The following is a 23,117-nucleotide window of genomic DNA, read 5'->3' on the forward strand; positions in this document are numbered from 1 at the left end:
CATTTTGAAAAATAGGAAGAATATGTGCAAAAATGTATGCATACATATAAGCCAATATAGGCAGTAGTACCAATATAGGTAGTAAGTAGTTCAAAATCTTATGGTACATACATTTAGATTTTGGGGATATGTATTGCAATGCTTGCTAAACTGTATTTGAACAAAACTGAGTTCACACTGAAGTATAGTCTACACAAGCTACATTTAACACTTTCAGCAGGCTAGAATTAGTTCTAACATGTCAGCAAAAACACAGCAGGCAGAGGCAGTTTTGCCAAGAGATAACTACATGTATGGTGTATGTGTGTGTGTGTGTGTGTGTGTGTGTGTGTGTGTGTGTGTGTGTGTGTGTGTGTGTGGGGGGGGCTTGAGAGAGAGGCTATAGGAAACTAGTTTCTAGAATGTTTCCTCTAATAAGGCTTTAAAAGACCAAACATGACAACATAAACCCAGTTGTATAAGTAGCCTAAACCATATATTCTAAAGCAAGTGGTGGAATAAGTAGCTAAGATCAATGACTGTATTAAAAAAGTAAAAGTGGCATTATAACAGTGTAGAAATACTCTTTTACACGTAAAAATCAATTTCTACACTGTTGTAATGCTTACTTGGTATTTCTAGTGTAACACTAATAGCCTACTAAAGTAAAGTACCTCTAAATTCTTAATTACACCACAGTCTAAAGCACAACGATACGTGCTATAACGTTAATGTAAGTTTACTGTGGTTGGAAAGTGAAAAACTAACAAGGTAGCAAATCAAGACCAATCCACTACTTTCAGCCCTGTGGGCAGCCGCTGTAGTCCCTCCCCGGGCCAGAGTGAGCACAGGGAGCCTGGGCTGCTAAAATGCTCCAGCCTCAAAGGGACGATGGTGGAGGGCTGGTAAAGATGGCGGCGCTCTCCGAGGATGGGAGGTACGGATTAAATTGTGGCCAAGAGAGCGCAGATAGAGTCACCGTATTACACGTCAAATTGACCGAGACAGCGCTGAGAGCAATAGAGAGCTACCAAAATTGTATGGTGAGTGAAACGGCCGTTTATTTCAGTATAAATGAGCCAGGACTGTCGGGCTGACACAGCTTGTCTCAGCTGGGTAGCCCAGCTGCCACGCACAGCTAAAGCTACAAAGTTAGCTAAGCTGTTGACAGAGCGACTTTCTGCTTGTTTTTTTGATTGTATTAGTCTTGTGTCATTAAATTAACCAACCGAAGAAGTTAAATGAGGCCTTGGCCTTAAGCTCTGGCCTGGTTTTAAGAACTGACAAATGTTATTTAACCTAGAAACCCTGTTGGTAAAGTTAGACGCTCTGATTAGCCAGCGTTAGCTCTTTAGTGTGAGTCCCTGCACTGTGCTGTGCTGGCTAGCCAAATCCATTTTTGCTTTCCAAACTAACGTTACTTTGACCAAATTAGGAAATATGTAATTTCATATCGACGAATACACTCGTCACCAGACAAGTTTAAGAAGAGAGTTTTAAGGAGAGTTTTAAGTAAAAGCTTAGCTAAATAACTAACATGAACTTTCATTCGACAAGCGTCAGTGGCAGGATGAACATCTGCGGATAAATTAATGTAACTTGATAACAAGTTAGTGGCGTTTCAAGCATGTTGGTGACTGGTCAGCTTACCATATGGTTAGAAGTTGTAGCTAGTTGGACGAAGTCGCATCACAACCTGGGAGGGGTATGAAGCTCACAGTCAGGCTCATCCCTTTACAGCCATTTAACTTAATTATAAAATGTTGCAGTCAAACGAGCTGCCACTCTGTAGCTACAGGATGTATAACGCTAGCTACGTTAGGAGCAAGTGTCTCAAATGTGTAGGCCTACACGGGACAAATATATCATTTTTTGTCCCATTTACTTCAAGTTGCATGAGAGGAGTTGGCAAAAAAGCAGTTACAAATATATGGTATCTGATCTCAGCAAAACCTAATTTTCTTTTAAAATAATAGATCTCGCTATCAGTGTTATTTTGTTCAAAATACAGTTTATTCATGTACGTTCTAGCTCTGGCAAAACTACCTCATCAAATGTACTGAATTTCACCCCTGAGCTTGACACCACCACGTCATTTCAAAGCTTTTGAAACTGAGTGTGCTAATACCTTACTGCATACCTGTGCAGATTAAATATAACTTTAATCTTGAACTGCTCAAATGGTGTAATCTTGTAGAAGTGCTAGACAGGTGAACTAATATGGACCTCTGCAGTCTTGAGTTGCAGAGGCATGAAGCCAAGTTACCTGACCTTAAGTCTGCCAACAACGCCGTTGCATAACACACAGACTGGGCCTAGGTCTCTGCTTAGGGCTGATGTAGCTTAGCATGGGGCTGTGGTGTTCATAGGTCTCTGACTGCTTTTTATGGCACATGGTCTGTGTCTGTATGCCACACACTACTCAAATCCATGTATATGCTGAAACCTTTGCTCACTGCCAGCACAATATAATGAAATGAAATGTGGATCAATAACACAGTTTAAAGTGATTATTTAGTTATCCTAGTTTCAGACAACTGGAAAACCGAGTCGTCACTCAGTTGAAGGAATTCTTTTGTGACAGCCCATGCTACAACCTTATTGGATGTGGTAATGTTGGTCTGTACGCTGCATTGAACGGCAGCCTGCAATCTCTTGCTGACTGAGCAGCCAAAACTGCCTGCTTTTTGTTTCTCTCTCCCTCTCAGTAATGTGTGTTGTAGCTCAACCAGTCATCGAACTATAGAAGCTGGCTATCTTTGTCTTTCTGTGGTGATGTGAAATGTGATCAGAACTGTGTGTGTGAGGACTTGTATAGTGTGTGTGAGTAAGTGTATAGATAGTGGGGGAGGGAGTCAGTCATTGGCTTGGAGTAACCACCATGACATGGTGCTGCTTAAAGGACTTATTGGGAATTTAGCTTATTCACCGTATCCCTCAGAGTTAGATAAGTCCATACATACCCTTCTCATCTCCGTGCGTGTTGTAACTCTGTCTGACGCACCCACCGCTAGCCTAGCTTAGCACTGATCCTGGAGGTAACCGGCTCCAACTAGCCTACTGCTCCCAATAAGTGACAAAATAATGCCAACATTTTCCTATTTACATGTTGTGATTTGTATAGTCACAGCGTGTACAAATAACAAGGTCACATGAGACACAGCCATATTTTAACCGTATACTGGGAACTAATTCTCAGAAGGCGAAGCACTGCTACTTGGGCGGAGTGATGTGCTCACACCTGAGAAGCCCTGTGGTGAGGTGAGTTAGCCTGGAGTTTGCTCAGAGTTGGAGTAATATCACTCCACTCTGCTAAGCGACGTTAGCGGTGGGTGCGTCAGAGTTACGACACGCACAGAGATGAGAAGGGTATGGACTTATCAAACTCTGGGGATACAGTGAATAAGCTAAAGTCCCAATAAGTCGGCGTGTTCCTCAAGTCCGAAACATTTCATCAAAAATGATCTGCATCTTCTTTCATGTGCGAGTTATCAAGCATATTTTAATTTATGAAGAGAAGCTGTTAATAAAATGCACATTCCACTCAAACCAGTTGATGCAACATTTAAGAAGTTAAATGATGATCTATAATCAAGCCAACTGGTTTCTTGGCCGTAGCTGTGTGAAGAAGCAGTTCCTGTGCGTTCCCATCCTAACCTATACTGAACCAGAGCAGCCACTGCATATTTGTGGCTGTCAATTCAATTTCAAGTAACCACCAACACAAACCTGCAAACCTACAGAAAACAAAGACATTTTTAAAATATCTTCTTCAAAATATTTGCTGTATTTGAGTGTTGTCCAAAATCCACTGCTTATGTTCAGATGAAAGCGACAATTTTACTTACCACCTACCTCTTAACCACCTAAAAGGAAGATAGAGGTACAGTTGACCTAAATTGTTTCATCTGTAAAGACCAAGCCAAATGTTGGCTGTCAGTGGGCTGTCATTAAGTATTTGTGGCTGACAGTTAACCATGGTTTCTGTAGCCAGACTGCCAGTTTCAGATGATTAACGGAAAGAAACTATTTCACTATCGATCGTCATTTTTATTTTTTTTTAATTTTTTTTAAGCAAAAACACTGAAAATTCCTGAACTCAAGCCTCTCAAATGTGAGGAATGTTGTTAACTGAATGTATTTAGGTTTTAGACTGGTTGTCAGACACAACAAGCAATATGACATCACCTTTTGGTTTAGAAAATTGTCATGGTGATTTTTATTTACTATTTTTCTAAACATTTTATGCCGGTTGCAACCGACATATTCTCTAGACAGACATATTCTTAATTCATATTACTGACATAGCACAACACTGTCAACAGATTCACAGAACTTTGCGTGACAGTTAGAGAGAGATTGTCTTTCTGCAATGCTGGCTCTTCAGGTTTTCTCCTTTTGCATTATGAATACATATTATCCCCTAGTTTTTTTTCTCTCACACAGGCACAGAAAGTACCCTTGCTGCCGGCTGTAGTCTTAACACAATGTTAAAGTGCAACATTTATTAGTATTGCGTTGTTAGTGCTAGGTTTGCAGTATGCCTGGTGTGACAGGACCCCAAGGCTCTGCTGGTTCTACAACCAAATGTTTGGAATTCTGAAGTCAGTCAAATAGTATGGCAGGTTCTAGTAGTTTAGCTTGTGTTACGACATGACATTTATTTGGAGTGAGAGCGCAATATTATTGCCTTGATAATATTGCTGTTGCTATGTTTCTTATTGCATAAGATGTGCAGATTGTTTATTACTTGTGCAGCCATGTGTTGATATTCAGGTTGTGTTGCAATTTGCAATGCCAGTAAACAGACCAGCACTGTGGAGCCACGTGCTTAGCTATTAAAGCTGTATTACACTGTTTGCTCCATTATGGATATGTGCACTGTAATAGGTGTGTGTGTGTGTGTGTATGTATGTATATGTATGTATGTATGTATGTATGTATATGTATGCGCGCGCCTCTATATATATATTTTTTTTATGCCTATATTTTTAAAATCTAATAAACACTGTTACACTTTTTGAAACAATTTCGGCTTGTGTAAGTCTATCGGTGCTTATTGAACACACTTTTAAAAATACCGCGATAATACCGAAACCTGACCATTTTGGTTACTATAACCGTGAGGTTACATTTTCATACCATTACATCCCTTAAAGGTAAACAGAAGTCACGGTTTGGTACGAGTTCGTTACAATTGAGGGAGAAGCAAAACAAAAATGCAGAAGGCAATTTCTTTTTTTTTTTATTGTGCATGTCTCAGGCTGTACCACCTAGTGTCAGACAGTCTCTCCCCTTAGCTAGCTGCAACAGCCTGAAGTGTGTAAATTAAGATGTTAACAGTAGTGGTGTATCCTTGTAGTCCTCGGGAGGTTTGTGTACCTTGTCCAAGATTCTGTCCCCTCTGGTCGGGCAGGAGACATGTTGGTAGAACTTGGGCAGTACAGACTTGAGGTTTGAATGATTGAAATCCCCTGTAGCAATAAACACCCCTTCTGGGTGTGCAGTTTGCTAATGGCAGCATGTAGTTCTTTCATTGCTTGCTTAGCATTGGCATCAGGGGGTACATAAACGGCCATGATAACAGTACACGTGAATTCTCTGGGTAGGTAAAAAGGCCGGCATTTAACAGATATTCCAGGTTCTTAGAACAGTGACTCCCAGTCATGAAAGCGTTTGTACACCATGCATTGTTGACATAAATGCACAAACCACTACCTCTGGTCTTACCGGAGTCTTCAGTTGTTCTGTCAGCTCTGAACATAGTCCGCCCCTCCAGCATGATTGCAACGTCTGGAACTCGACTGTTCAACCAGGTTTCAGTGAAAATCATGATATTACAGTCCATAATCCATCTGTGAGAGGTAATCCAGAGTCGTATTTCATCCAGTTTATTCGCCAGTGACCGCACTTCGGTTAAAAATAAGCTGGTAGTGGTTAGCCTTAGCCTAGCTCGTAGGCCACCGCGCTTTCCCCGCTTCAGTTTACGGTCTTGACACCGCCTCCTGGCCCTTCTTCCCCGGAGAGCTGATATGTTAGACCTCGGCGTCTTGGCTATCTCCGGTGGAAGTTGAAGATTTGGAAAAACGTTGCTCGTGCAGGGTGCATGGATGTCCAAAAGTTCTTGTCTACTGCACAATATATTCCCATGGTTGTATCGAGGGAAATGCACTGCCAATAATAAACAATCACTAATTCGCAAAAACTGGAGAGACGCAGAGCCTTGTGCTGTACTTGCAACGTCATCTTGTCCTGATGGACAACCCGTGTATTTAACAGTAGTTCCACATTACAATAATTTACGAGTTTTATTTATTTTTATACCGTGTATTCTCCGTGTAAATTCATGCACTGAACCGTGATGCCCGTACCGTTTCGGTTCAATACGAATACATGTACCGTTCCACCCCTAGGTTCTAGACCATTTATTTTCTTAATGTAGCTATTCTTTGTTACTTATCCAGCTGGTATTGCTCTCCCAATAATCCTTTACATTTCCAAAGTGTTGGTATGGGTTGAACTGTTGTTTCTCTTTACTTTCAGAATGTACCTTCTTTGCAGCCAACAATACAATTCAAGGGACTCCAAGGGGTAAGTACTTCCCAGATGAGTGATCACATCGCAAATTGTGAATTCCTGACGTGTTTAAAAAAAAAAAAAAAATAATAATTAAATAAAAAAAGAATTCAGTTTCAGGTGGCAAGTTTAATTTTTCATCCATTAATGACAAGTTACTTATGTAGTAATTCCTTAAAGGTGTAGTAGGTAAGCCTTATAAAACAAACTTTCTGTCATATTTTCTAAAACTGACCCTATGTTAGAGTAGAACTACATGAAGCAGGTAATTAAAAAAAAAAAATATATGGCTCCTCTGGCACCACCTACAGCATGTAGTGCGATTTGCAAAAATCCACCGCTCCCTGTTCAGATGCTCCAATCAGGGCCGGGGGGGTGTCTTAACTGTGTGTCAATCACTGCTCAGGCACACGCATTTCATAGCGTCCTTCCCTCCCCCACGCAGGAGCTGCAGATAGGTTTCCTTCCCTTCCACCCTCTTCACACGTGCTCTATCGTGCACAGCTCTCCCTTGTGTGGGGAGGGGCTTAGGAGACAGTTTGGGCTTTAGCAGAAAGAGTGGAGGGACTGAGAAGTTGTCAAAGTCCTGGATCTTCACAATCCTACCTACAGCACCTTTTTTAATTTACTGTTTTTGCTTACATGTGCTAAGTTGTAGAGGTGTATAGATACTATAACTTGTTAAATTTTTTTTATTGTATGATTTTCTTTTTTTTCTTTTCTTTTTTAACAGCGCGTTAAAATTCCCAAGACTGATTCCTCCTCCGACACCTTCCACAGTTTTGATTTCTACCTGTCTAATGTGGGCAAGGACAACCCTCAGGGAAGCTTTGAGTGCATCCATCAGTATGTGTCAAGGTAATGGTAACCACTGGTCAGCTGAGCCAACTGTTAGTGTCTTACCACACATTGCTAGAAGGTAATCGCTCTCTGCCTCGCATTTCTCTCTCATACTGCCTCTTTGTCTCCAGCTCAGGGGCCTCACACCTGGCATTGTTGGCGACCGTACAGGACAAGGTCACAGTGTGTGCCACTAATGACTCCTACCAGGTGACCCGGGAACGCATGACCCAGGCCGTGGAGGACACACGTGAACGTGGGACCAAAGTCATCAAGCCTGGGGGCCAGTACAGAGGTAAGGCCCTTACTACAATCTCACTTCTGCATGTGCCACAGGCAGATGCCAGGTATGATCCCCGGGCACCAGAATGACTTTACGTTCTATCAACACCTCTCCTCTCTTTTCAAACTTGCCCCTTTTTCAGGGACTGAGTAGGTGATAGCTGATGGCCCGACTCCTTTCAAAGGCATTATTGCGACGGACTAAGCCATTTTGCCTTCTCAGTGTTTTCCAGATTAGCAGTCTGACTGATAAGGTCCAAAGGTTGCTGGTAAAGCTATTTCTGTTTTATTGACTCGCAGCCTGCCAAAATTGTTCTGAAAGTGTCACGGTCATTTGTGTTTAGCACATATCACTTGCAAGGACTTATTTGTACCAAAACCTGGTATTAAACGGGTCCCGGGCCTAAGAACTTTAGTATTTATCATCATGCTGCAGCCCCTCCCTTGCTCTGTGTTAAGGTTGAGCTCCTCCACACACAAACATACACACACAAAGTGATGTCAGCGGACAGAAGATCACAGAGGCCGTTGTAGAGACAACTATTGTTACCAGTGGGGACCCATCAGGGCCCTCCAGGGCCTGAGATATTCAAAAAAATATTTTAAAAGTCATTGGTTGTAAATACATTTTTTTCAATTCATAATTTGACAATCAACATCTAAACAATTTTTTTTTTGAGGAAATAACCCCTTCAAACCTGCCTATTCCTATAAACCTATTTGTATTGGAATGTAAAGGGTTAAATGAACTGTCAACCTATCAGAATTTTGCTGACTGCTGTTGCTACGAAGAAAATGTATTGCTTTCAGATCTGATTGGTGGTCCAGCTATGAATTTACAGAGGGAAGAGCAATGGTTGATGGCAATGAGAAACTAACTTCAATTGACAGTCAAATTGACCAATCCTGTCTTCACTCTAAATGGGTGGGCTTTGTTATTACCTTTTATGCCCGCTTTGAGAGACAAGAATCACAAGCTAGCACCGCCGATAGCTAGCCTGTTGGTTCACTATGGAAGCCGGTAGTAACGTTGCCACTGGTGAGGAGGACCATAGCTATGTGGAGGACATCGTTGCAAAAAATGTGCACACACACAGCTTGTGTGATGATGCGATTATTTCTAAGAAGGATTTGCATTTTGCTTAAGAAATCAGCTGTTTTTTGTTTTGATGGTACAGTAACTCTCACTCTCTCAGTGCTCACTGCATTGCTAAGGCTGGTCTAGCGTCTTCATTTTTATATTAGAGCTGGAATTGTCATAAGTAACTTTTGCAGTACTATAAGAGAGGACACGGTAAGCTAGGCTGGTAGTTTGATGATGGCAAACGTATGAGATACTTAACTACTTGTGTAGGTATATTTATTTCAACATAAACAAGTCTTTTAAAAGATGTATGTACCTACACGTTAAAAAACAACCTAATAAAATAACCGTAAATACTTAAAACTTAATATAAAGACCGTCGACCTCTCTCTGCACTGTGGTTAGTGCTAGACTGATAACTGATCCCCCTAGCAAGCAAGCTAGCTAACTAGCCAGCAGACACTAAATTAGTAAAATGTAACAAGTTAATGTTTCATTCACACAATCTTGTCATGTGATAGGAAAGCACATTTCTATCTTCCGATGAGAACTTTGTTTGGCTCATTTTATGTAACCTGTGTAGCATGAAGGTGTGTTGGGTGGAATTAGCAAGCTAACATTAGCTAACTAGCCAGCGGGCCGCTTGGTCCCTCCGCTTGGTCCCTCCGCTTGGTCCTTCGCGGGTAAAAAACAATAAACTTGTTCAACAACAAACATGCAGACATGTAGAAAGCAATATTTTAATCTGCTCTGTCGCAGTCTCTTATCCACTGCCTACACGAGCACAGAAGTAATTTGGTTCTGATTTTAAAGACAACCACGCTGACACAGGAAATGTATAGTTAATATGCACACTTCAATATTTCTTTATTTATCACCAGTCATATCATCATCGTAATATTGAACAATGTTATTGCAGATTTTCCTCATATCATGCAGGCCTAGCCAATTGCTGAGGTGTATACAGTATACCTGCTTACAATGAATAACAGTGTTACAATGCTTTTTCAGTTTTACACCAAGATAATATGGTAAAAATATAAAAACAAATGAGCATGCCAGCAAAGGAAGAGTAGCGTCCCTCAGACTAGATGCAAAATAGTTTGGTCTGTGTAAATCACTACTAGGGATGCATATATAATATAATATAATATAATATAAGTTAATAGGTTACTATTAATTCAATTGCTATGATCTGACTGGTCAGGTCAGTCGGTTTGGCCTTTGGTGTGCAGAGAACTTAAATCAAGCATCCTTTTCTCTTTCTGTGAGAAGCTCTTATCTCTTCCACTCACACACCAATACATTAGAAAATTGTCTCTGGAGGAAGGAGGAAAGATAAGACAGCCAGGTGTACTTTGTTAAGAGTGCTTGTATTGTTTAAACAGAAGGATCTCGGTTAATACAGCTTTCACTTTTTTGTCACTGCTCTGTCAAGAGTTTGACTGTAACTTAATTTCTTGCGGAGGTCTTTTGTCTTGTTAAGGCATGAGCCCCGTATGCAAACGAAAATCTGTAAGAATGTCAGACAGACAACTGCTTCTTTGAATGCACTTTATTACAGTAATTTTTTACAGTTAAAACCTCCTCAGGCCTGTTTTTCTAAGCCCTGGGGATACATTTGCATACAGTGGCCCAGATGGAAACTGGGAAACGAGAAGAGCGGCAGAGAAAAGGGGTGGAACAGCAGCTTGTAGCAGCTGGTTTGGAGTGAGCATTCTAATGCAAAAGGGCCTTTAGCTTCTTGTTTTCACAGGCTGTTAATTTCAGGTAACAGTCTGTAACAGTGTTTCTTTTTTATCTTTGTAGCCTGTATATTTTAATGAGAGCTGCACAACCCGTGTCATTTTAAAATCCGTGGCAATTAATGTTCTTTGTTACTAAACTCTTGTTCTGCTTAAGTTCTCAATGTACAGAATGATTATTTGTGAAGGAGAAAACTTTGCGTTTACTTTGTCTAACTGCAGATTGCTGCAGGTGAAAAGCTTATGTAACAAAGTGTGTACGTTTACACATTGCTCCTAGCCTCTTCTTTTTGACCATGAGTGATGGGAGAGGGGTTCCTTTCTCTTCAACCAAAATTTCTTAACCCTTGTGTGTCGTTCAGGTCTGTGGGACCCGTTTTCAATGTTTGCTAAAAGAGAAATTATGCCATTTATCATTTCTTCTAACTCAAACTCATTGGCCTTGGCTCATTTCTGTGAAGAACATAAACAATTACTTATTTTCAATGACTGCAAATGGTACACCCCTACACATAACTATTACATATGAGGTGTTTGGGTCTACTGGATCCGAGTGTATTGAAATGTAGGTGCTATGAAACTATGTTGTCTTTCTGCACCTGCTATTCCCACACAGTTACAAAATTGTTACATTTCAAGCACTTTCACCTGTTCTGATTAAGTTCTAAGAAATAAGCACCAATAATGATCAAAAATCTTGTTATATATTTTTCTACCTTTTTTTTTTGAGAGAGAGAGAGAGAGAGAGAGAGAGAGAGAGAGAGAGAGAGAGAGAGAGAGAGAGAGAGAGAGAGAGAGAGAGAGAGAGACCTCTTTCAAACGTCATTCTGAACCAAAAACTCTCTCCGTCCACACAAGCGTTTAGGCTCCGTATCAGAAATGATCTCCGTCCATATAACACATCTGACAATGCATATCACATGACCATTTGCATACAATGCACATTCGTTTCCTGGTGTTAACAGGAAGCAGATTGTCTTAACGATACTCTGCGGTTGAAAATCATTGAATGAGTTGAAATGTCTCTACTTTAAAGTTAGTGGCACAAGAGTTGATAAATAGAATTAAACTCCATATGTCCTTAATCTCCTGTTTTTATTGTCATGTATGGGTAGGGATGTTTGTAGATACATGGAACACTGTCTTCAGTAAGTTAGTTGAAGATTGTAGGCAGGAGTGTTGTTGAGCAAATATGTGACAACATAAAAATGTAAGATGAACTTCCCTGCAGAGAAGAAGAGGCTTTTAATGTTTTCTTTACCTTCTGTGTCTAGGAAAGCAAGTCCATATCCGTAAGCCGGCGCTATCAGCCCCAGATGTGGTCCCAGAGCGCAAGCGCTCCACACCCATCAACCCAGCCAACACTATTCGTAAGTGCCTTTCCAATAACCCTGTGTCCCAGCGGCCGTTCCGGGACCGCATCATCCACCTGATGGCACTGAGGTCCTACAAGAAGCTGGAAGTGCTTGCCCGTTTGCAACGGGATGGTATTAACCAGAAGGACAGAAACTCATTGGGGACCACCCTGCAACAGGTACTGTAAGGTGTTTGTTTTGCCATGATATGCTTGTCGATATTAAAAGAGAGCCACTTAAAATAGAGGTGACCCAGTGAGTAGTATTTACACATCCTCCATTATAGAGAAAAATCCAGCAGTAGTAATTTCTGTTTTTGCAAAAGCTGTTACTCAGTTATTTTACACTGAGACCTGTGTTCTTTTAGGTATCTCTAATTTGATCCCACATATCCCATCACCCCCCTTTTTAAACATGAGATCGATGTATACAAATCTACCTGAGGATATCCGGTTCACAGTTTAAGGGCTTCATTCACTTCGACCATAAACTAGCCACTTAATCGTTAAACATTATTTGCATGCACAGATGTTAGGCCAGCACAGGAAATGTGAAGTTTCTGTACATGTATACTTCTAATGCTGTCAGTTAAACTTTTAAACTGTATCTCTGTGTGTACAAAACAGGTGGCAAACCTGAACCCCAAAGACAACACATATTCCTTGAAGGACTTTATTTATCGTGATGTCCAGCGAGACTGGCCTGGCTACTCTGAAGATGAAAAGTCCCAGGTTGACCGGATCCTGGCTCGGTACAGAAATGACCTTTTTTAAGCATTTAATTTTCCCTCTGGGCTTAAATACATAGATACTTGAACTAATAAAGCATTTGCATTGTATGGTGTGTAACTGCACTACAGTGTAAGTACTAGTTTAAAGTGGTAGCCTACCCCCTGAGGGCTGAAGGTGACAGTCAATTCAACAGTACTGTGTAAAGGATAAAGGAGCCAACTGTAATATTAGTTACTGTGTATCCCAATATTTATTTTTTATTTTGTTTTTTGGTCTGGGTTGAAAACTCGTCGTCATTGGAGCACATTGTAACAGACACAAATTTACCACAGCTGTGGCCAGCAGCTGTTGTGCTCTATGAAGGACAAATGGCAATTTTTGACTGCCACCTTTCAATCCTTTAAATTATGTTAAAGGAATAGTTCAGCATTTCAAAGTGTATCAATAGCTCATGTAATACACAAGTAGGTTTTCATTTTCCAGTAATAACTCATTTACCTTATGTTAGACATGAGACTGGGTGGCAATAATAACACGCAACTGTACAGTGTAATGCAATCATGTTAGGTGTTGATGTTATTTAGTCCTAAATAAATATACAAAATGGCTTATAGATATTTGATATTTAATTAAATTATGTTGGATTAGTGAAGAACGGAAAAGATTGGAGAACTTATTGGAACTAGTGTCAGTGAACAAGACAGAGCTCTTTGGTAGGGGGCATGAACCAATTCAATAGACATCAAGGAAGAACCCAAGGCACTCGTCTTTTAAGAAAGATATTTTTCAATTCCTTTAATACATCTGGCACATCTAAATCATTTGATGGTTTAGATTTTAGTCACTTGTCAAATTTTTTTTTCTTTTTATTTTGTATGTTAATACTGTGGGTTTGTAACTTTAGGTTGTTGTTGTTTAAAGGTCCCATGGCATGAACATTTCACTTTGAGGTTTTTTAACATTAATATGTGTTTCCCCCAGCCTGCCTATGGTCTCCCAGTGGCTAGAAATGGCGATAGGTGTAAACTGAGCCCTGGGTATCCTGCTCTGCCTTTGAGAAAATGAAAGCTCAGATGGGCCGATCTGGAATCTTGCTCCTTATGAGGTCATAAGGAGCAAGGTTACCTCCCCTTTCTCTGCTTTGCCCTCCCAGAGAATTTGGCCCACCCATGAGAGAGAGACATCATGGCTTTCAAAAGAGCGAAGTGGCAGTTGGTCAAGGCCACACCCCCACACTCCACCTTGCCCCCTCAATAGCTCCAGACACAGAAAAGGCACATCTAAGGAAAGCTCATTGTGGGACTGGCTCTAGTGGCTGTAATTCTGCACCAAGGCTGAATTTTGGGAAAGAAACTTCAGATACAGTATTAGGGGACCACTAAGGTCTATATAAAAGCATCCAAAGAGCACCATGTCATGGGACCTTTTTAAGACATGTTTCTTCTCTTTGTCTTGTTGTCCTTTTTGTCTTTTTCTTCATCTTGAGAAGTCACCCTGTTGACCTTTGGGGACGATGCCCCCCTGCTGAACGCATTCATTTTTTGTGATCGACTGAGTGAACACTGTTGTAGAGGGGTTTACCCTGATTGCTGAACGTCTGCACCTGATGATGAGCTCACACCTGGTGCTTTGAATTGTTTCACCCCTCTCCTGTGCATGTAACTCCCTGAAGAAGGCTGGACGCCCAAATGCGTTGAAGTAGTTTTTTTAATCTTAAAGGCATTTTAAAATATTTTTCTCAAAGACAAGTGACTTGGGTTCTACCTTGAATCTTTACAGATTTTGTGATCATTTCTTGGGAAGGATTGTAAGTTGTCCTAGTTAAAGATGTCCTACAATGTTTTGTCGTAAACAATCAAAAGTAAATTTTACATTTAGTTTTACTCACCAACCTACATTATGTGAATCCTTAAAGTTGAAGTGGGTAGAATGAGCCAAAAAAAAGAAGCCAGAATTTGTAGAGTAAGTCCTCTTCCTGCAGCTCTGTCTCTGTCACAAGGGCAATGCGTTCACAGAACAGCCAATAGGAATGCTCCCCGTCTCTGAAATTGACCTGTGATTGACCAAAGTCTCTCATTCCGGCTAGATTATCTAAAGCCTTAATATGGAACCAAGAGGAGGAGCAGAAGTCTAGTTTTCTCTCAGACCACTTGAATTACAATATCCTGAAAGATTATTTGGGAATTTTTGCCCAATTACGGCAAAAATGTGTCAACCACAGCTTTGAGGCCTGAAAAACCTATCCAATGCGTTTCCTTACTCATACAAGCTTGCGAAGCAGATTCAGTAACGCTTTACTTGGAAGGTCTCTACATAAGAGTGACATGACACTGTCATGACACATGAACCCTAATTCTAACTTGTCATGACAAAAAACGAATACTTACTGTTAATAAATTACTAAAAGAAGTGTTATGTCATAAACGTTTATGACTTGTTTATGTTTATGACACGTTCATGACAGTGTCATGTCACTCTTATGTAGATACCTTCAAGTGAAGTGTAACCACAGATTCTCTTAAACATTTTAAATCTCATTTTATTATTATTTTCTTAATATTTTGTTTGCATACAGTACAGGCCAAAAGTTTGGACACACCTTCTCATTCAATGCGTTTCCTTTATTTTCATGACTATTTACATTGTAGATTTTCACTGAAGGCATCAAAACTATGAATGAACACATATGGAATTATGTACTTAACAAAAAAGTGTGAAATAACTGAAAACATGTCTTATATTTTATTCCTCAAAGTAGCCACCCTTTGCTTTTTTTGATAGCGCTGCAAACCCTTGGTGTTCTCTCAATGAGCTTCATGAGGTAGTCACCTGAAATGGTTTTCACTTCACAGGTGTGCTTTGTCAGGGTTAATTAGTGGAATTATTTCCCTTTTATTAATAAAAAAGCAAAGGGTGACTACTTTGAAGAATCTAAAATATAAGACATGTTTTCAGTTATTTCAAACTTTTTTGTTAAGTACATAATTCCATGTGTTCATTCATAGTTGTGATGCTTTCAGTGAGAATCTCATGTCATGAAATCGTCATGAAAATAAAAAGAAACTCATTGAATGAGGTGTGTCCAGACTTTTGGCCTGTACTGTACATGTGTGCTAGCTTGCAGTCCTCTTCTGTGCCTTTGTTTGCACGTCAAGCTGCAGCAGCTGTCTCGTAGCAGCAAAATATAGATCACTGTGAAAATAACTTCCTGTGTACAACATGAGCTGTGAGTTTTAAAAAATGGACACTCTGCAAACAATTGCTTAAATAGAAGTATGACTACCTCAGCAGGTATTGATAGAAGAGTGCTGGACCCTAATGTGCCCTTTGTTTTCTGTTACACCATACTCCCCACTGACAACACTTTCCTTTTCTTTAACAGCAAATCGGGGCTTCCTACTGAGACCCTCTCATCAAGCAGTCCTCCCAAAGACAGTGTCCCCACATCCCCCCAGGTATCTGAGCAAATGCACACTAACGCACTCCCACAGTGAAGTATGCAAAAAACATTTTTTAGCTAAATTCTGGGTGTTGTCTTCCAGAAGCGCCAGTCAGACTTTGACTTCATTGATCCTTTGGCACCCAAGAAAGCCCGCATCTCCCACCTCAGCAATCGAGGGCCAGCCGCGTCTTCATCCTCCTCCTCTGACCGCCGTGAGGACGAAGGCAGCCCCAGCTCTAAACACTCGTCCCTACCTTCCAATGTCACCTCTGGCCCTCCCACTCATCTCCCCATCTCGTCCCACCCCCCTGCACCCTCTCACCAGCAGCCCAGCCCAGCCTCCAACTCCAACTCACCCAGCACCCCGGAGGGCTGTGGCACCCAGGACCTGCCTATGGACCAGAGTTCCTCCTGCAGAGACCCTTCACCCAGCCCCTTCTCCTCCGATAGGACCCTGCAGGACCGCTATCGACACCCTGTCCCCGTCCCAAGACCAGCCGCCTCCCCCAGCCCTCCTCTTCCCCCTGCCCCTCCTCCTTGCACCTCACTCACAGTTACCTCCACTGTCATCACCAGCCCCCCCTTGTCCAGCAGTACCAACAAGAAGTTTAAAAAGAAATCCAAGAAGCACAAAGATAAGGATCGAGAGAGGGATAAAGGGAAACGGACAGAAAAAGGTAGCAGAAGTCCTCCCAGTGTAGCAGAGCAAGCTGAAGAAACTCGTAGAGCCAAAAAGAAGCGAAGTGCTGAGGAGGAGAGCAGAGACGTTATCAACAAGAATCCTCACAAAGATCAAGGTGCGTTTCTGTCTTAATTATTAATTATCCGCATCACTGAACCAAATGTATCAAGACTTAAATGACCGTACCAGTTTTTTCATTACATGTATAGCCCTTTTGCTGCTCTACACACACACCTCAACTTTTTCAGCTTGCACATTTAATATTTAAATATTTTTTTACCCATGCTCTCAGGGAGCACTCTTTATTTCACTAATTACAAGTTTTATTTAGTCAATTACTTTAGTCAGTGCGTGTGTGGTAATTTAGGCGTGGGGACATCTTTTAAAGGTGCATTAATCTTTTATTATTTTTTTTTTTATATTAACACTGAATTAGTTTACACGTGATGTAAAAGGGGTTGATCGTTGTGTCAAACCCACAGAGAATTAGCAGCAGTCCGGGTAGCATTTGAGCTCTGTATAGTTAATTGAATTAATAGCCCACACATTTCTATAATAGCAGACAACTGTTATTTGCAAACAAGCTTTGACTTAACCCACTGTACGCCACTTACCCATCAAATAGCAGACAGAGGAAGTTGATGACTAGCTGTTGCTAGCATCTAGCTGCTAAATCTAGATATTTTCTCTTGAGTTTGTCAGAACCAAACAAATGCTCAATGAATATTGAAATAACATTTTTTCCAATAGGCCTTTTTCACAGAAGCCTATTTGACATGTAATATTAGGAAAAGCACAGGTGTAAATAATGAAATTAACAATGACTGCTGCTGTTGTGATTTAGGGTCCTGGTATTGCACATACTGGCTAAGCTAACAGATGTTCATATTCTCAAAGTCAAACATCTGTGTGTGTGCGTGCGTGTGTGTGCGTGTGTGTGTGTGTGTGTGTAATTCAAGCAGACATTGACATGTCTTGTGACTGACATGGCTCCAGTTTATCTTTCAGACTTTGGATTGTTGCTCGCCATGTTTCAATGTTTATCGGTCTGTTACAGTTTGATATTTGATTACACTGATGTACTGGACGTTGTCTGAACATGAAGCATTGATCTCAGCTCTTCTTTACTCTGTGGTCTTTAGTTTTGGTTTACCTGATATTTATTTTATTTTTATAGTTGGAGACACTCTTTTCTGTCTCAAGAAAATGCTAATGCTGGGTTTAATAACTGCTATTAAGCCAGGAGCTCTTATTTTATGTATTTTTAATTCCTTTGCGTGTCAGTATATTCTGCACAAATAGCAGAACCCCCCCAACAATACTTAAAGTGCTCATATTATGCTTTTTGGTGTTTTTATATATCTTTTTTGTGCACGTTATAGGTTTTCAAAGTGAAAAAGCCCAAAGTCCACCCCAAAGGGACTTACCATCTCCAACAGAAAACACTGTTCACAAACTGCTCCAAACAGCTCTATTGTAGTCCAGCCTTTACTTCAGAGACGAACGTGCGTCACTTTGTAACACGTTATAATGCTCGCCTAGCTGCTAGCGTGGTACGCCCTCATACTCTGCTTCTGACTGGCTAGTAGTCCTTACCTAGTTACTGCACATGTGCGACTCCCAACAAAGATGGAACAGAAGTGAGATGCCTCACTCTGTAGCTAAAACAGAGAGCTCAACACCCAGGGTGAAAAGAGGAGCTGCAGCAATGTGCAGTACAACAAAAATATGGTGTTTTTTTTGAAAATTAAACCTGTAAACATATTCTGATATAATTTCTAAATACAATTATGAACCTGAAAATGAGCATAATATGAGCACTTTAAAACAAATGCTGCTGTGCATTTTAGATTTATTATTTTTTTTTTAGATTTGGCTTTTTCTATCCTGTCCATCCAGTGTTGATTTTGTGTAATGTGTATTATCAGTGCAGTATTTACATTCTTACACTTTTCTCCTTAGACTCATCAGAAAAAGAGAAGCCAGTTCAATCCACTGAATTCTCCTCCACAATTGAGATGCCTGACTATGTAGTGTGAGTAACCTTGATATACCTCGAAGTTCTCCTTTTCCCACAGCGTGACCCTCTTTACCTTTTTTCCGGTCTCTCATTTCACAATTTGAAACATTTGGACAGGGAATTACTGGAATTGTTGGGTCTTTGTAAATTATGGAGTGTGGACTAGACCTACTCTATCTGTAAAAAGTCTTGAGATAACTCTTATGATTTGATGCTATGAATAAAATTGAATTGAAAACGGGGAATTGAGAAAAGACAAGCTTGAGAATTAGGACTCAGGAATGCAGCAATAAATCCAGATGCCTTTTTCTTTCTTTGCTGTACAAGAACTGTTTTGGCACGTCATTGGTAACAAGTGGAGGGAGCATGTAATCCATTGCACATATTGGAGAAGCTCAACAGATCTCTCACCTTTCTTTAAATATCATGACCTTTTTAGCAAGGTGTATTCACAACAAGGAAAAATAAGGGAAAGTTTGCTCATGGTGGAGTGCTGTTTCTTTCTTTCTTTCTTTCTTTCTTTTTTTTTTTTGAAATGATAATTTGATGTGTTTGCTCATGGTGGAGTGTTTTTTTTTTTTTTTTTTTTTTGTATAATTTTGTGTTTAACCACTTTATTATCAGTCATTTAGTAAAACTCCTTTTCTGTGTTCACAGGAAATACATGCCCATGGTGTCCATGGACCAGCGGCAAAGCTACAAGAATGACTTCAACGCCGAGTACGATGAGTATCGCCTGCTACATGCCCGTGTGGAGAACATCACCCGCCGCTTTACCCAGCTGGATGCCAAGTGCCGGAAGCTGGCACCTGGCACCAAAGAATACCAGGTCACATCAGTTAGCGTGACACACACATGATGATGTTTTTGTTGTAGTATTAGTGTTTAGTGTTTTGTCATCAGACATTCAGACTCCCTGTTTAGGGAGCTGCTATGGTGCCAAGTTATCAAATCAACTTTGAAGTTTTTAAATGTAAAGTTTCTCTATTGGCTAAATGTAGCATTCACAGCATTTTCACCCATACTGGTTAACACTTTTTTCCTGTTACAGCAATAGTAAATGCAAGGTATGTCATTTGTAATATTTATAAATGATGTGGATTTGCATTCAACGTGACCATTTTTATTTTTACAGAAGGTGCAAGAAGAAGTCTTGAAAGAGTACAAAAAGATGAAACAAGTGAGTAGTTGCATAGACTTCTATCTGATAAGGATGTTGTTTTTTTTCTTTTCTTTTTTTTTTCTTCTATAGACCACAAAAACGTGGCCCGTTTCTCCTGTTTGCAGGAGATGCTGTGGGTTGATGGCTGGAGTCTGATATGTGTGTGTTTTTGTTTTACAGCACAGCCCCAACTACCACGAGGAGAAACAGCGCTGCGAGTACCTGCACAACAAGTTGGCCCACATCAAGCGGCTAATAGCTGATTTTGACCAGCGCAGAGCCCAGGCCTGGAGCTGAGATCACAGCACACATCATCTTCACTAATCAGTATTGAGAAAAGGAGTGTCGAACCAGGAGAGGGTGTCTAACTGGCTGTTATTTATTAACACCCCTTCAGTTACTGCCTCCACAACAGCCCCTCCCCCACCACCTGTCTTCCTTCCCTTTTTCCTTTCTCATCGTCCTTTTTCATTCCTTGCTTCTTTTCCAATCTTTGATTCCACTGGCATCATTGTTGCCTGCAATCTTAATAATCTTACTTTGACTATACCCCCATCTTTTGCTTTCTCCGTTTCTTCTCAATGAGCTCCTGTGGAATTTCATACCACTGGACCAGTGGAAGGGGCTACCTGCATGTGTGAAGGGGTTTGGGGAAAATCTTCAACGCTTCTAACTTTTGAAGGACTTTATCTTCAGGCAAAAAAAAAGAACAAAAGTATTTTTGAGTATCAGAGAAAATATTAACTTGTATTTAAGTAAAAAAAAAAAAAGAGGGAGATCTATTTATTTTGGGACTCGCAGTGCAAAGAAGAGTCCGCAGATGATATATTGTTTAACTTTTGTTAAAAACAATGCAAAAAAAAATTGAGGCCTTATGTGTTTTGACTCTGTGAAGCCATTTTGCACGCAAGATCCATTATGTCATCTCATTTGGCAAAGATGACTCTCCTGCCTCATTTCCTCTTTGCTCTCTTTTCTTAAAGATTGTACTGGATAACCTTGCTTCAACACATTAGTTTGTTTGAGGCTGAAGGGGAGGGGGTGAGACAGGCAGGAGAAATCACTTGAGCTAGTATGTGTGCATGGATTGTAAATTTAGTTGTAATGGCCACATGGGGAGGGTGGGTTAACTAAAGGAGTATTATCCCCTGTCAGTACGGGGAAGTATTCCCTGCACCAACAGAGTTTAGTCTTCACGGTGCATTATGGGTGCCTTAAGGAGTTTACACTTAAATGTGGAGTTGGGCTGACCCTTAGAGTCCACAGGCTACACAAAGGAACTATAACTGCCTGGAAACAGGTTGTGTGTGTGTGTGTGTGTGTGTGTGTGTGTGTGTGTGTGTGTGTGTGTGTGTGTGTGTGTGTGTGTGTGTGTGTGTGTGTGTGTGTGTGTGTGTGTGTGTGTGTGTGTGTGTGTGTGTGTGTGTGTGTGTGTGTGTGTGTGTGTGTGTGTGTGTGTGTGTGTACGGTTGTGCATTATGTGAAATGTAAGGAAAAACAGAAATGTTGAGAAAAAAGTAAGAAACATGGAAAAACAAAAAAAAGCTGCTATAGTGTTGAACCAGCCAGAGCGCTCCGATGAACCTGGCTGGAGTAACAGTACCTGATCTTAATTGGAGAGATATAGAGGATCCTTATTTTCCAGAATGGTTCATATCTAGACCCTGGAAAGGGTTGCGTTCCCCTCTTCATCTTTATCCAGCGGCAGACTTCCTGTTTTAAGATGGAAGCAAAAACGTGTCATCCATCAGAGGACAAATCTGTATTATGATTTCAAATGTATTTGATTCTCAGTTTGAGTTATGCAGAGCAGTGAAAGATTTCAGAAGGTGTTTTTTTTTTTTCTTTTTTTTTTTTTTTTTTTTTAAATAAACATTGATACGAATTTAGTTCGATGGAAGAATGGCTTCTATGAAAAGTCTTTATTTCAACAAGGGAAAAATTGTTTACAAACCTGTGTTGGAATGTTTGCCAAAATTAAATACTTTTCTGGTACTGCATCCATGGAGTAAAATTTCTGATTGGGGCTTTATTTTAGGAGACCTTAATACTGGAATGTATGTCTCATTCATTGAAGAAAAGTGAAACTGAATGGAGTCTGAGACCCCAGAAAGGCCAGCAATTGAAAGACGTTGACTCCACTTTTGTAGTGGTCAGTCCCTTCTCAAAAGTCTGGTCTGATTCGGTCTATATTCAGCTAGTGTAGACATGTGGGGGTCTGTCCTGTATTGGAAAAAATTTAGCCCCTTTTTTTCCCCTCCCAGAAATGGAGATTTAAGTAAATATTTGTCAGTTCTATTTCTCCATTTCATATTTTGGTTGTGGCATTCTATCAAATAGTCGGTCTCTGCAGCAGACTGGCTCTTTTGTTCAGCTGTCAGAATCAATTTAACATAACTACAGACCTGCCTTGACTTGTCTCAAGTTATTTTGGACAGAAAATCAGCACTTGTATCTTGGATGGGTCACAACAGCAGATAAGAAACATTCACAAGAGTTCAGGCACTACTTGAGATTTACATTTACTTTAGCTGTGGGCTACAGGATCAGTGTTTTGGTTTATTTGTTCATGTTTTCCCTTGCAATGGCTCATTCGGAAAAGGCCGCTCCAACAAATGTATGATGGAGGCCAGGGCTTTACAAGGAGCCTTCAAGGTTTTACCCATCATGTGTGTCTTCTTCTTAGCCTTCTGAGCATTTCTGATCAACATGAATTAGCATCGTATGACTCATGTGGCGGAAGGGACCAAGGGAAGAGGGTTGATCAAGAGTCTTAATAAGAAAGCAACAGTTAAAATGCCCTGGCAGATATGAGAAACCACTGAAAATCAAGTAAATTTTGGGTGAAATCTGATCCTGCCCAGCTGAAAATGTATGTGTACTTCAATAAAAAATCAATTTAGTTTTAACTGGAAAATGTCTTCTGTTGTATGTGCATTATGGTTTCCTTTTCAGCCATTCAAAATTGTAATAGGTTAAAACATTTAAATTAAAGAACGGGATAAAACTTCCAAACAAAGCATAAACGCCGCCAGTCATTTCATACACTGTCATATGTCCAATGTTGAACGATTTTAGACTGCTGTCATAACACTGAATACCAGTTTCATGTAAATGTAGAGATGGTATTACATTTTTCACACAATTAGCTCCATGGCTAATCTACTATGGTGCAGAATATTACACTGGTCCAGTATACACTCACATTTCGTCAAACTT

At 40.4% G+C, this 23,117-nt stretch overlaps 1 protein-coding gene across 1 annotated transcript; it reads left to right on the forward strand.

The window, feature by feature from the left end:
• Positions 1-832: 832 nt before the first annotated feature.
• On the forward strand, positions 833-20,699 carry ell2 (elongation factor for RNA polymerase II 2). The gene is made up of 12 exons (XM_039797265.1): positions 833-1,022; positions 6,523-6,570; positions 7,289-7,413; positions 7,527-7,690; positions 11,781-12,040; positions 12,488-12,612; positions 15,975-16,047; positions 16,135-16,831; positions 18,679-18,751; positions 19,394-19,565; positions 19,872-19,916; positions 20,079-20,699. The coding sequence occupies exons 1-12, from the start codon at positions 849-851 to the stop codon at positions 20,193-20,195; spliced, it is 2,073 nt and encodes a 690-aa protein (XP_039653199.1). The 5' UTR covers positions 833-848; the 3' UTR covers positions 20,196-20,699.
• The last annotated feature ends 2,418 nt before the right edge of the window (positions 20,700-23,117 follow it).

This window comes from Perca fluviatilis, chromosome 4, assembly GCF_010015445.1.
Source record: "Perca fluviatilis chromosome 4, GENO_Pfluv_1.0, whole genome shotgun sequence".
NCBI lineage: Eukaryota > Metazoa > Chordata > Actinopteri > Perciformes > Percidae > Perca > Perca fluviatilis.

What these genes read in the sequence shown, in the direction of transcription:
- ell2 (XM_039797265.1), top strand. Translation starts at nt 849, where the DNA reads ATGCTCCAGCCTCAAAGGGACGATGGTGGAGGGCTGGTAAAGATGGCG. An exon ending in AATTCAAGGGACTCCAAGGG is followed by an intron (nt 6,571 to 7,288) that starts GTAAGTACTTCC and finishes CTTTTTTAACAG; the next exon opens with CGCGTTAAAATTCCCAAGAC. An exon ending in GTGTCCCCACATCCCCCCAG is followed by an intron (nt 16,048 to 16,134) that starts GTATCTGAGCAA and finishes GTTGTCTTCCAG; the next exon opens with AAGCGCCAGTCAGACTTTGA.